At 36.8% G+C, this 12,882-nt stretch overlaps 1 protein-coding gene across 3 annotated transcripts; it reads right to left on the bottom strand.

Moving 5' to 3' along the window:
* Nucleotides 1–1,226: 1,226 nt before the first annotated feature.
* On the bottom strand, nt 1,227–9,903 carry ponzr1 (plac8 onzin related protein 1). Of its 3 annotated transcripts, none has more exons than XM_067579345.1 (4): nt 9,716–9,903; nt 6,348–6,461; nt 3,662–3,807; nt 1,227–1,872 (listed from the first exon to the last, which is right to left on the bottom strand). In XM_067579345.1, exons 1-4 carry the CDS (start codon nt 9,807–9,809, stop codon nt 1,741–1,743), a joined length of 486 nt encoding a protein of 161 aa, XP_067435446.1. In that variant the 5' UTR covers nt 9,810–9,903; the 3' UTR covers nt 1,227–1,740. The 3 variants fall into 3 exon arrangements, with proteins under 3 accessions (XP_067435446.1, XP_067435447.1, XP_067435448.1); XM_067579346.1 differs by lacking the exon at nt 9,716–9,903 and adding an exon at nt 8,167–8,315; XM_067579347.1 differs by lacking the exon at nt 9,716–9,903 and adding an exon at nt 7,408–7,633.
* Between the last annotated feature and the right edge of the window lie 2,979 nt (nt 9,904–12,882).

Below are 12,882 nucleotides of genomic sequence, written 5' to 3'. Positions count from 1 at the left end.
TTGTCCCTGTATGGATCCAGTCCAGTATGTTCTTCCATCTGGTATGTTACCTTCTTAAGATCATCAATATAATTGCCATCATGCTTAAGAGTCACTGATGGACTTCTTTTATCCTCTAAAAGTACTTATAACAAATGGGGACAGTATGCTAAAAGGAAGATGACATTGGACTGGTCTTGGGTTTATCATAAGCTTTATCACCACTTCAGTCTTCACTGTCACCAGACTGTACATCTGTGTGTGTGCACGTTGAGATGAATAAATAACCACTGTACACATTTCTATATAAAGGTGGACATATAAAAGAACATCCCTACAACTTGTGGAACTATTGTTCACCATACATCCTCAATATCTGTGTTTTGGTTTCAACTTGCGAACGCTGTTCCTCTTTGTGGATTTTGCTTTTGTTTCATGTTGCCCAAACATTTTTCCATTTTTTTTTAACCAATGACCCATGATTTGGGGACACATTCGGCTGGTTTAGAGTTTAGAGTTAGTTGTCTCAGATTATCTTGAAAACTTGCATATCAACATGTTTCCAGGTCTCTGAGAAATGCGGCTTTTTGGCTATAAAGAACTTGAGTTTTTAATTATAAATCAATTATTCAATCTTTCTACAGGGTTTTTTAATGTTATTTTGTCTATCACAGTTTACCTTTTATTTGCTTTCACATACAAAAAAAATGTCCTAAAATGTTGTATTTTTGTGGTTGTGCCAAAACATTAGTCTTTAGTTGAACTAGTTGACCTCACTTTCTTTACCTTTTTAGTTTGTGTGGATCAGAATTAATTAATTAATTAAATAATGTCAACATGCAACAACTACATGTCAACACACCTTATTAGCAGTGATGTATACATAAATAAAATATATATATATGATAATTTAATAAAAATAATATAATAATGAAGTATTTACAGCTAATTAAATCACTCAGATTCTCTCCCTGAAGCTGTTTGTGTGAACATGTAGAGCTGACATGCTGTACATGTAGAACAGCATGTACATAGACAACGTTGATTAAATATCTCCCAAAATCAGTTTAGTTTCTTGCCTGTGGTGTGAACCTGCAGTGCAACCAGTGCATGAATCACTTATCGACAATTACAACATTCCATGTACCGAAAACCGTGTTTTTTTCGCCAACTTTCACATCATGAGTTTGTGATCCACATCCAGTAAAAAGGATAAAATGGGTGACGGAAAAGATGCTATGATGATGTCTTGTGTCATTACAGAACATCCAAAGATTTAATACATCTTACACATATCATTTGTCATTGGTCTATCAATATCATGTCATCCGTGTTAAAAATTATTTATCTTTTCACTCATGCTGCAATAGGAGCTTGTTATCTGAAACAGGAATATTTCACTGGCCACAGAGAATCAAAGATACATATACAGACAAGTTCCTTAAATCCAAAGCAACGTTCATCTGAGAGTTGATATAACACAAGCACCGATCTAGTCTTTTTTTTTTTTTTGTATTTTATTTTTTATTTAAATGTTAAAAAATGTTTAGACCACTTGTTTACAACATACATTCTAGCTGATAAAAGTTGATTTACATGTGATGATGTGTAAAAGTGAAGTAGAATTGAATGCTACATTTTTAATCTACATCTTTGCCCTCCATCTATCACTAGTTACAAAATAAATTCACTTGTATGTTTTCAAGATTAGACCACAGAAAAAAAATAACAACTCAGTTATAATTATTTGGTCAACATTTCCTAGACACCGATGACCTGCGTGGTGACCACTGCGGTTGGCTGGTTGCCCCTGACCTTCAGCTCCCGATTCATCTGGCACCACACGCACGGGTAACACCAAGTCAACTGACAGCAGTCTTCACAGCACGAACCCTGCAGGGAGGAGAGGAGGATAAGTGCAAGAAGTGAGTGAGATGAGTGCTGAAAACACTTTCATTTTCAGCATTTTTCAATATTCACTCAATTATTCTGCTCGATTTTGGTCTCAACCACCTGCTGCATCTAAAAAAACTGTTTGATGAGACTTGTGAGACTTACACAAAACAGAGAAGTTGTGTGAACACCAGCCAAAAGAGATAAAACTCTCCGTACACGTTACACCTGCTTTCCCTGGAGCATTACATCTCAGCTGCCGTGACAACAATGAAGCAGATTCAGAGGGTATTTGAATAAATGAACGTTTCCTCCTCCTCCCATTTGGTTTGGCCTTTAAAAATAATCCCAGAGCCCAAGTTGTCCTGTTTAGAACAGGAGAAGCACCAAAAACCTATGTTTGGCATTCAATTAATCAACTGTTGCAGCTCTACATGTTGCATTTCACATAAATTTAATAGTCTGACCAAAAAAAGACAAGCAGCCATGTTGGTTTATGTAATAATACTCTTCAGTTCTTCTCTTCTCACTGCAGAATGATAGGGTGCAGATTAAAAGTTGACCAAATAGCCCAATAAATTATAGCGTGGTTGTCAATAAGAGTCATACTAGAAGGCTGTTCATTGAATTAATCTCCAACTTCATGATATTCTCATTTAATAATGTTGTATTCTTCATCTTAGTTTTACAGAAATAAGGATCCGCGTGTAAAACTGGGTGATTTATTTATTTAAGTGAGTCTGTTATTTGTATTTTGCACTGAAATCTATAAAGAAACTATGAAAATGAAAAACGGTTTAAACATTTTATGCGTAAGGTGGAATAAGTAAGTAATTTTCTACTTTAATGGATACATTTTCATTTTTGCATGATGGAGAGGACAAACAATTTATGTTCATGTTCCATCAGCTGTTATTTGAGAAGGCTTCACGACGCGCCTGTGAAATATTGAAATATTGGGTAAAATTAGATTTGTTTGTTCATGTTAACCAAGACTACTCATTTGTTTTTTTGTTAACTATAACAATGTTTGAATGCTACGAATGCACCAGCTGTCCACAGTGGTCCACATTATGTGCAGTACACTGTTCCTCATTTGACTAGCATCACCACTAAAACTATTTTTTGCATACAGCTTTACACAGGTCCAGGAATCAGTATACAATACATGTAGTGATCAGCTTAAATATAAAGTTTTATGAGCCTCAAACAACTTCATATATTTTCATTTTATGATGAAACTTTAGGGAATACTCAGGAAAACACTTGCAGCAGTGCACGAGGCACATCATCTCAGAGGAGAAACTTGCAGAAAAGCTGCATCTCACAGCTTCTCTCAAGCATTTAAAATAATGCACTGATTGCTCCAAAATGAACTACAACTACAGCTCCCAATCTGATTTGATTTGATTCAATTCTTGATGAGTTAATTATCAGATAAACATCAATATTGTATAAAGCGCTTGTCAGATTTTATACTGGGAACTTGAATTTCTTCTTACTTCACAGGTAAGCAAAAGATATGTTCGAAAACGTTACATAAAGCGTCGTTAATGTAAATGTCGCCCATTTTTTTGATGTGCTGAAATGTTACTAAAAATGCATTAATCTCACGACACCCCTGGGTGCCGCAGCAGCAGTTCATCAGGCCAAAGTCTCTGCCCCAGGTTCCAGCTCAAACCACTCACCACTAGCCTAGCCCCTTAACAACAAGTTAATAAAAATAAGTAAATTTAAAAAATATATATAATGATAATAATAATAATAATTAGAAAAAAGAGAATCTTACAGGGATGCCATATTTCTCTCTAATGGAGGAGCGGAGAAGGCAGGAAACCACACAGCAGACGTCCAGAAGTGGCAGGCAGCAGCACCAGCCATGCTTACTGGCTGTCTGACACTGCATGCAGGGGAAACACCAGAGACCGCAGCAACCTTTAGGGCAGGAGAGACAAAAAAAAAGAATATACAAACTTTGACTTTATCAAACAAGACATAACATTGAGCTACAGTACCAGTCAAAAGTTTGGACCTTCCCAGTGTTTCCTCTATAATTGTACAGACCCGGTGGGCCACTGGGCCGACGAGAACCCTCTGTACGACACAGTTTGGAAACGTGAGTCAACCTCTGTGTTGTTGCCTAGGAAACTCTTGAAGTGATGCGAGCGCCACTGCTATCAGAGTCCCTTTAAATTACTGCAGAGTGAGAGCGAGAGCGTATGAGATGCGGGTTTGCTAGAGAAAAAGACGGACAAATATATCAACGTTTTTCTCCAAAACTTTGAAGCCAAGAAAAAATACAGATGGGGAAGAAGTAAGACGGCTTATTTTTATGCAATAAATGCAGCTTATTAAGTCATCCTCTCCTCGTGACCACTTTGTTTTAAGTTTTGAAATATAAATTGCGCCACCTGACCAAAGCCGACTGCACAAACATGCCATCCCACCTGCCTCGTCTCTTTAGGGTTTTTTTGGTGCAAAAAATTCTAGGGGAAACACTGCTTGCCATTCATTTGAATGAGAAAAGTATGTCCAAACTTTTGATGATTACTGTAAGTTTTCAGATATATCTATCTCACCCGTGGTTTGAGCATCATCTTGCAGCACAACAGTCTTCTGTTGAAATTAACTGACCACAAAGTTTATACTGATAATTACCACAATACAGCAGCAGTGAAACTAACTTCTCTATGTTTGAACTATGAAGTAGAAAGAGGAACTGATTTCATAAATTCCTTTTAATAAATGTTCGTTTACTGGTCATGAGGAGCACTACTCATCCTGTGAAAACAGCTGTGTGTCTTCTGTGGCTCTGGAGAAGCTTCATCAGGTCTGAGAAAATAACTAAGCAGCAAGAGTCTAATAAGAAGCTACTGGTTACTGTATGGAAAATAATCCATAGTAGGGACTAATAGTCAAGATATCTTGGCCTCTGCTGCTTTGATTATTGAGTATTCCTTTTTAAGGGATAACACTGCTAGTATACCATATTTTTCTTATTGTCAACAAATCCCATGGAAAGACAACAAATGTTAAACCAGACAGCACTTGTTGATAGGATCACTTGATGGTTTTGGTCTTTTCACAGGATTTGTTGACAATATGACAAATACTGAACGTCACTTCTCCTTAAGATCTGCCTCTCGAGAGTCTCTAACTTTATGGAAATGCAATACTGCATTTCTGGAGAACGCCTTAAAGTTTGTTAACCTCTCTGCTACTATTTATTCAAAACAAGCCTCATGTAACCAAGGTTACTCACTGGAGCGTGAGTTGAGAGATAACAGGGAATGAGGGGAGAGAGAGAGATAGGAAACAACTGTTACAGGGATAGTCAGTTGGAGTGTGTATAATGTGAATTCCTATAATATTAAATGTTAATCTAATTTTCTGTAGTGGTCCCCATAATATTTGTTATTAAAGTGTACTGAAGTAGCACATCACATGACATGATTAAGCAACATTTGAGCCAAAAAAAAAGGTTAGAAATGCAGTTGCAGGAACAATATGATCCACTCATGTCTTGGGATGTTTGATTTGAAACAAACTTACTTAATTTGAATTATCTGTTAACACCACCTGCTCTTTCATCTGCTTCTATCTGTGGATGTCTGTAAACAGACGGTCTCATCCATATGTTTACGTAGGATTAGCACGCTAGGCTAGCACACAAACACCATGAACTCACCTGTAATCTGCCCAGCACGGTGCTGTTAAGCCAGAAACACCGTGCCTACACCTTTTTTTTATACTATCACCTACACACAGCACGGCACGGCTATACTAACAATGCTAACTAATTGCTAGCCAGTACAGGCTTGTAAAATGGATCCGTCGTGTTTCTTTGTATCCATGAGTTGGTGCTCCTGTAAATGTCGGAGCCTCCGTGTGAGATGCTTCAGTGAGTAAAAGTGTGTTTTTGAAACTTATTTCAGGGCTCCGCTGTAAACGCCCCCCTGAGGATGTAACTGAAACTGTTCACACCAATTCATTTTAAAAGAGCAACAGCCAGTAAGGAAACACTGGGCCAGCTGGCCAATGGTATAACTTCATCACTCAGTGAGTCAGTCAGTCAGTGACATCAAGGGTTATAGGTCCACGGCATTTTGAGCCTCATCTTTAAAGCCAACCTGGATGATAAGTTAAAAAATTACAATTTTGGAGCATTTGCTGATGATCATGTGATATTTTTGAAAGCTTCAGAACAGCTGCTTAATGGACCTTGTGGTGAGATTGTTCTCTCAACAGTTTATCCAGGAAAAGGTTTGGTGGTGGTTGTCTAATCTCAGATCTCAGCATGGAAACCATGACGCTCAGCGCCACTATTTTATATGCACTGTGTTCCTCATTGTAGTCATGTAGCTACTGACATTTTAGAACATTTTGGTTTATACAGTGGGTTGAAGAAGTTCTTTGTAGTGATAAATGGCACAAATTGGTGAGCAACTTTAAGAGTGTTTGTTGGGTTGACTTACAGGTGCCCATATCATTGCAGCAATCGCAAAGGCCAGAAGTCCATACCGAAGGGCCGTGGGCGGTGGTGGTGGTCACTGCCACCATCTGAGCTGGCTGCTGGTAGACGGCCATGCCTGGAGAATACAAGACAGAAGTTGAGAAACTGATAAGGAAGACAGGGGACCGCTTTATGCACAGGACGTGCTGGATTATGATCAAGGCTTGTCTATGTTTTGTTGATCCAGGAAGCAAAATTACAGAAAACAATCAACAGATTAATCGATAATGAGAATAATCGGTTGCAAACCTAGTCTACTATAATAGATTAATACCATGGGAGTTTTTACATGGTATCCTTTTAATATCTTTGGATGCATTCGGTTGTTGTGCTTTATGGCAGTTTACATTATTTCTGCAGCAATGTGATGAAGTATCTTGATTTGATATGGTATTTCGTTTATTGATTTACTTAAAAAAACGCTCTTTCTTCACTGGTTTTTCCATCAGTAATTTTCAAGTTGATTTTGCAAGAAAATAATTAACTATATCTCAGCAAATGTTGATGTTATATTGCAACATGTGATTTAATATATGTTGGAGGATTTTATCCACACTGCTCTTCCCTAAGATTTGGTAATGTTCAGGTGTCTGCATATTTTGGCACATATACTGTATTTAGTGAAGTCTTTGACTTTAAATGTGGGCTAACACCACAAATATCACTGTAAGTTACATGGCTAGTAGTCTTACGTTTAACTCAAAACACATTATAAATGCCAATTTTTGATTCACAAAAAAATGTCCAATGCAATAGCGTCATTTTTTTAATTACAGCTTCCATCATTAATTGTGTTTGAGAGTTTACAAATATGCTAATTAGTTACCAAAATAAACCTAAGGTTAACTTTAACTTTTAGCTAGCTTTGCCAAGTGTAGCAGTAGCTTAAAGATTCAAATACAAATATTCAACAGCTATGTTTTATATAGGCCTATAATTTCTTAACTGACTTATTATGACAATTTAAGCCCTATGGAGTTTCTCAGATAGTTACTTTATCCAATAGAAATCACAAAAATCACCTTGTGCAGCAGCGCTTCAGCTAGTTAGTTGCATACGTTAGCTTAACGGTTCAGCTAACTGTTACCGGCCATTTTATGCTTTAAAATAACACCTTTAAATTGAGCATTTTCCTCATTTTGTTCCCTAACTGACTGCTTAGTTTTAAAATATCCTACTAAAAATTAAGAGCTTTTGCATTATAGCTTCATTAGCTAACGTTCATCTACCATATAGCTTTAGTTTAATAGTTTAGCATCAATGTTTTATGAGTCTGAGGAAAATACTCAAATGTATTAGGTGAAACGCAATTCATTGTCATGGTTATGAAAAGAGGAACCGAAAATCTCAACAACGGAAACTGCTATCTAAATGTAGCGGAAACAAAAATTGAATCAAATGTATCTGTTAGTTAGTTTGTAAAAGGCTCAAATACAACATGTTGCTGCTGTTAATGTTAATGTGGTTATAAAGGTTGGTTGACCACTGTAGGACACGACTCACTGCATTAACTGTTCTCTTTACTTTAAGCTACGAGTATTTCATCAACTGCTATAGCTGCAAAAAAAACCAAAAAAAAAAAACAACAACAACAACAAAAGAGCCAGCTAAAGTGAATTCGAGTGAAATAAACCAAAGATATCTGGCTGAAATAATATAATTTATATCTACCATAAGCGGTATTATAGTAGACCACTAACGTTATGGGCTTGAACATCATCCACTAACTTATAAATACTACAAATGATCCTATTCAGGATAGATAAAGAAACCATTCTTACCTTTTCTCCGGGGTCCGTAAGCTCAGAAAGAACTTTTAAAAAATAAATTAATAAAAACTGAGAGGACAGTGTGGTGTGTGCGGCACGATGTGTGAACTGACTTTCCTTTCTCTGGAAACGCCCACAGTTCAATAGAAACGATTCTTTGCCAACGTGCCAGTGAATAGTTAATTTACAATAAGTTAGATTTAAAGCATTCAGGTTTATACTGGTTGATTTCAACCAGTATAAAATGTAACAGTAAAACAAACTATATAGAGAGATGTAAGATTACATGTGAATATATATATATATATATATAATAAAAGACAAAAAACCTCAAATGCATGAACATTAGTGCAGTTGTAATGCACCACAAACTATTCCCTGTGTAAAAATGTTTTTTAAATGTCATTAAGTGCCTCTGGGATTATTATAAGCATACTGGATCAAGTATAAGGCAGAGAGGACGCAACATAAAAACATGAGTAAACAGGAAGTGTGTTTGATATTGGTGGTATTGATATGATCATGTTGTATTGCCTTTGAATACTAAATTGTGCTAAACTTTTAGAGTTTTCCTGCATTTATTCTTATTTGTAGTGGCATTTTTTTTACCCTGTTTATTTAGAGTATAATTAATTATTGGTTAGTTTCTAAGAACAAACAGCCTGAACATGTGCCAAACTTCTCTACAGAAATGAGTAGAGAAGTTTTGCATGCCAAATCAAGATACAAGACAGTACTGAAATTGTGAGTGGAAAATATTTCGCTATATGAGTCAGAACAAGTCAGTTAGGCTTTAACACTTCTCTGGTAATGCATCACCATAGTCTACCTGGATAGGTGGGTGGAATTCTGCAGTGTTGTTACAAGAACCTGCAAAGCAGGTTACAGTTTTCTCCTGCCACATTGGTGCCACATTATTTCTACATTAACTTTACTTACTTTTTGTTCATCCACAAATAGGCGTGTTTGCATACGCTTTCTAATAGAAGGACAAATGTATGCACCACTCTGAGTAATGTCACACTATAGCGACCCTGTGAGGCTTTGATGATCATTACACATCAGAAAATTAAAAAAAAAAAAACTGTTGGATGGATCAAAATTTTGAGATAGACTGCTGCTCTTAAGTGGGGTAAAATTATAGTTTAGCCTGATGGTAGCATCAGATGAAAGGACGGGACATGGATCCATTACTAAACGGGGGTCTTAAGGGCCAGAGGAGCCGCTGAGCCACCCACACAGGTGATTTTAATGATATCACCTGATTAGGACAGTGTAGGTGTATACAGACTGTGACATTGACAACCTGTGCAAAAGATCTAATCAGCCAGAATAAGTGAAAACACCTGTGTGGGTGCAGTGGTTTGGATATTTCCTTTTGGGGAGTCTAAGTGATCGGTGGAAAGTCCTAACAAATCTTCATTTTGAACATGTCAGAACAAACATCATGACATCTCAAGGCGGGGGGTCCCAACCACAAGGCCTCAGGACATTTGATATTGGCAAAAAAGCTAAATAGTAATAATTATATTTTATCATAGGCTATTTTGGCAGTAAATACCTTGAACCTGGTGCAGTCTGTCATGCCTCTCTCCTTCTCTCTCTCTTGTGCATGTTCTCTGTCTGCACCTCATCACAGGTTGACAGCAACTCATTTCACCTCCCAGAGAGGACACATCTTGGGCTACTACATGATTATTTCCTCAATCTGTATGACATGTCTAGTTTGTGCTATTGGCATCTATAGACCTTTTTCACAGAGGGCATTTTGGCACTTTTCAAAGGAGGAAACACTCAGGTGCATTTGATAACATTAATGATGGCTGGATCCCATTTAGTTTTTGCATGTGGGTTCACCGGTAGGTCATTGCTTGTGGACACTTGAATGGAACTGAGCTATTGTTAATTATTTAAGTTCCACCAGTGCTTTTCAGCTTGAAATTACAAGTGACTCAGTTTTCTGTCAAGGTCCCATTTGCACCAGAGTCTGTGAACATTCATCCTCTTTCACTGAAGTAACCCAAAGAGCAGCAACATAGCCTCAAATTTGTCTTAAAACAACAGTCAGGTGCCCATATGAACACTGAAAGAGGTTTTCCTCGCCGTACTCATTCCTCCTGTTCATACTGGCTATTAAAAGATCTCCTTCAAATGTGCTTTCAATGTAAGCAATGGGGGCCAAAATCCACAGTGTCTACACAGTCATTTTGAGCCAAAATGCATTTAAAAGTTTATCTGAAGCTTCTATGAGGCTTCAGCAGTCTGAGTTAGTCATGTCAAGTGGATATCTGCCACATTTACAGTTTGTTTTAGCATCAAATTCCTTCTTTCTGTTTTCTCAGACAGTGTTTCACTGTTGAGCTGCAGTGGAAGTATAGTAACAAAAAGAGGAACCCTGGCACTAAACAGACTGTAACACTGATAGATATCTGCTTGATTTGACTAATTTGGATGGCTGAAGCTTCATATTAGCTTCAGATAAACATTTAAATCCATTTTTGTACAGAAGGAGGCTCCTGGATTTTGTCCCCATTGTAAATGCATTATGAGGGGATCTTCTAATGGCCAGTATGAACAGGAGGAATGATTATGGCAAGAAAAACATGTGTCAATGTTTATTTTGGCACCTGACTGTTGTTTTTTCTCTTTATTTTTATTGCTTTTCCATTACAGAAAGATCACATACACACAAAAACACAAGAAAAAGAACAAACCAACAAACAACAAATTCCTGTGACATGTTCAATAATTCATTCTCTTATCTTGTCATTGACATGTAAACATCGTCCATCTCTCCCATTTCTCTTGATATCAATCCTCTTGGGCTCTTATCGTACGAGTTCACATTTTCATATCATATATTTCACTCACAATTTTCAGCCATTCATCTAGTGTCGGTGGTTTCATCTCTTTGTAATAGCTTCTTACAAGCTGCCAACAAACCTTCAGCAAATATCCATTTTCTCTTAACACAATATCTCCCGTCATATTACCAAAGTACACTACTATACATGATCTATATCATAACCCAGAATTTTTTATAATAGCTGTATGAACATTTTCCCAAAACTGCACAGTTTCAGGACAAAGCCAAAATACATGAGAATGACCTACATTTATTTGTAGACTGTTGTGTTCTCCAAACATGCAACCAATCATCTTCTGCAATATTCAAATCTAGTTCCTTTTTCAGCTTTACATATAATGCTGTGTTTCCTCTTCTCTCCATTAGGGGCTGATATAGTGTCGATATTATTCTGTATTTCTTTGAATTGTAAACTCCAGTAATGGTTCTAATTACTCCATTTTCATCTATCTTTACATTGTGCTTTATTTCTCTGTCATAAAAGTTCCTTAATTGCAGATATCTAAAGAAGTCCTGTTTATTTAATGTATAGTTCTGTTTTAGCTCCTGGAAACTCATGACAGTCTCATCTTTTATTACTGTGCATAATGCTGTTATATCATTTGGAATCCATTGTTTGAACCTCTGATCCAGAGTGCCTGAGATAAAAATGTCTGTCATAGGTATCAAAGTAGTCTGAGCTCTTTCTCTAATCTATATTTTCATACTAGATTAAACCACAACTTTAATGTAAATCGAGTGACACTATCTACCTGTTCAAGTAAATCCTTTGCTGCCTCTCTGTCTCCAATGAGGCTTTGAATTTACCTTCCTTGTACTATCAGAGCAAATAGTAAATTACTGGTCTAATTTGTGCTGCATGGAAATATTCCCCGAGGTTTGGCACTGCCCTGTAACATTTCAAATTTGACTCTTTGCCTTTGACCATTTCATATAAACCTTGAAATTACTTCATCCCAGGCTCTGAATTGTTTCTCAGGTATCTCGATTGGTAATGACTGAAATATGTAGAGGAGTCATGGAGGTATATTCATTTTTAGAGCATCTCTAATTGCTCTAATTGGTTAATCAATATAGGGAGGCATGTGTTCGGGTCCTCTAAATAACAGATCACATCGTCAGCAAAGATCCCAATGATGTGTTCATCATTCCTAACCTTTATCCCTTTAAGGTCTTTAGTCTGCCTGATTACTTGTGCTAAAGGTTCTGGGTTATTTCAGGGCCTGGTGGACCACTCTAATATTATATTATCAGTCAGACTGGCCATTTACAGTATTTTTATCCTTGCAGTTGGTTTTTAGTAAAGTGTTTTAATATATTGGATGGCCTTGCCATTTAGTCCAAATTTCTCAAGTACTTGATACACAAATATCCAGTTGACACTGTCAAATGCCTTTTCTGCATGAAGACTTAAAGCTGCATTGATCTTTTTGTGTTTAACATGTTCGATGATTTGTAGGGTTATCCTTATATTATCTTGTGTTTGGTGTCCCTTAATAAAGCCTGTCTGATCTATGATGTCATTCATAAAGTGTTCATGTCTTTTTGCAATAATCAAGGTATACATCTTATAGTCTATGTTCAGTATTGATATGCATCTATAACCCAAGTAGGTCTCACTGTTCCTTCCCATAGGAATTATTGATATTATAGCTTCCTGGTGGGAGTTCATTGTGTTCAAGTGTATAATTAAATGAAGACTCAAGTAGTGGTATAAGTTGTTCACTGAATGTTTTATACCACTCAGATGGTAGTCCATCGCTGCCAGGGGACTTAAGTGTTTTTAGTCTACTTATTGTTTTCTCTACTTCTGATTTTGTAATAGGTGAAGTCAGAAGGTCATTCTGATCTTTCTCAGTTGC

This window comes from Thunnus thynnus, chromosome 22, assembly GCF_963924715.1.
Source record: "Thunnus thynnus chromosome 22, fThuThy2.1, whole genome shotgun sequence".
Taxonomy (NCBI): domain Eukaryota; kingdom Metazoa; phylum Chordata; class Actinopteri; order Scombriformes; family Scombridae; genus Thunnus; species Thunnus thynnus.
This window is presented reverse-complemented; position numbering and strand designations above follow the sequence as displayed.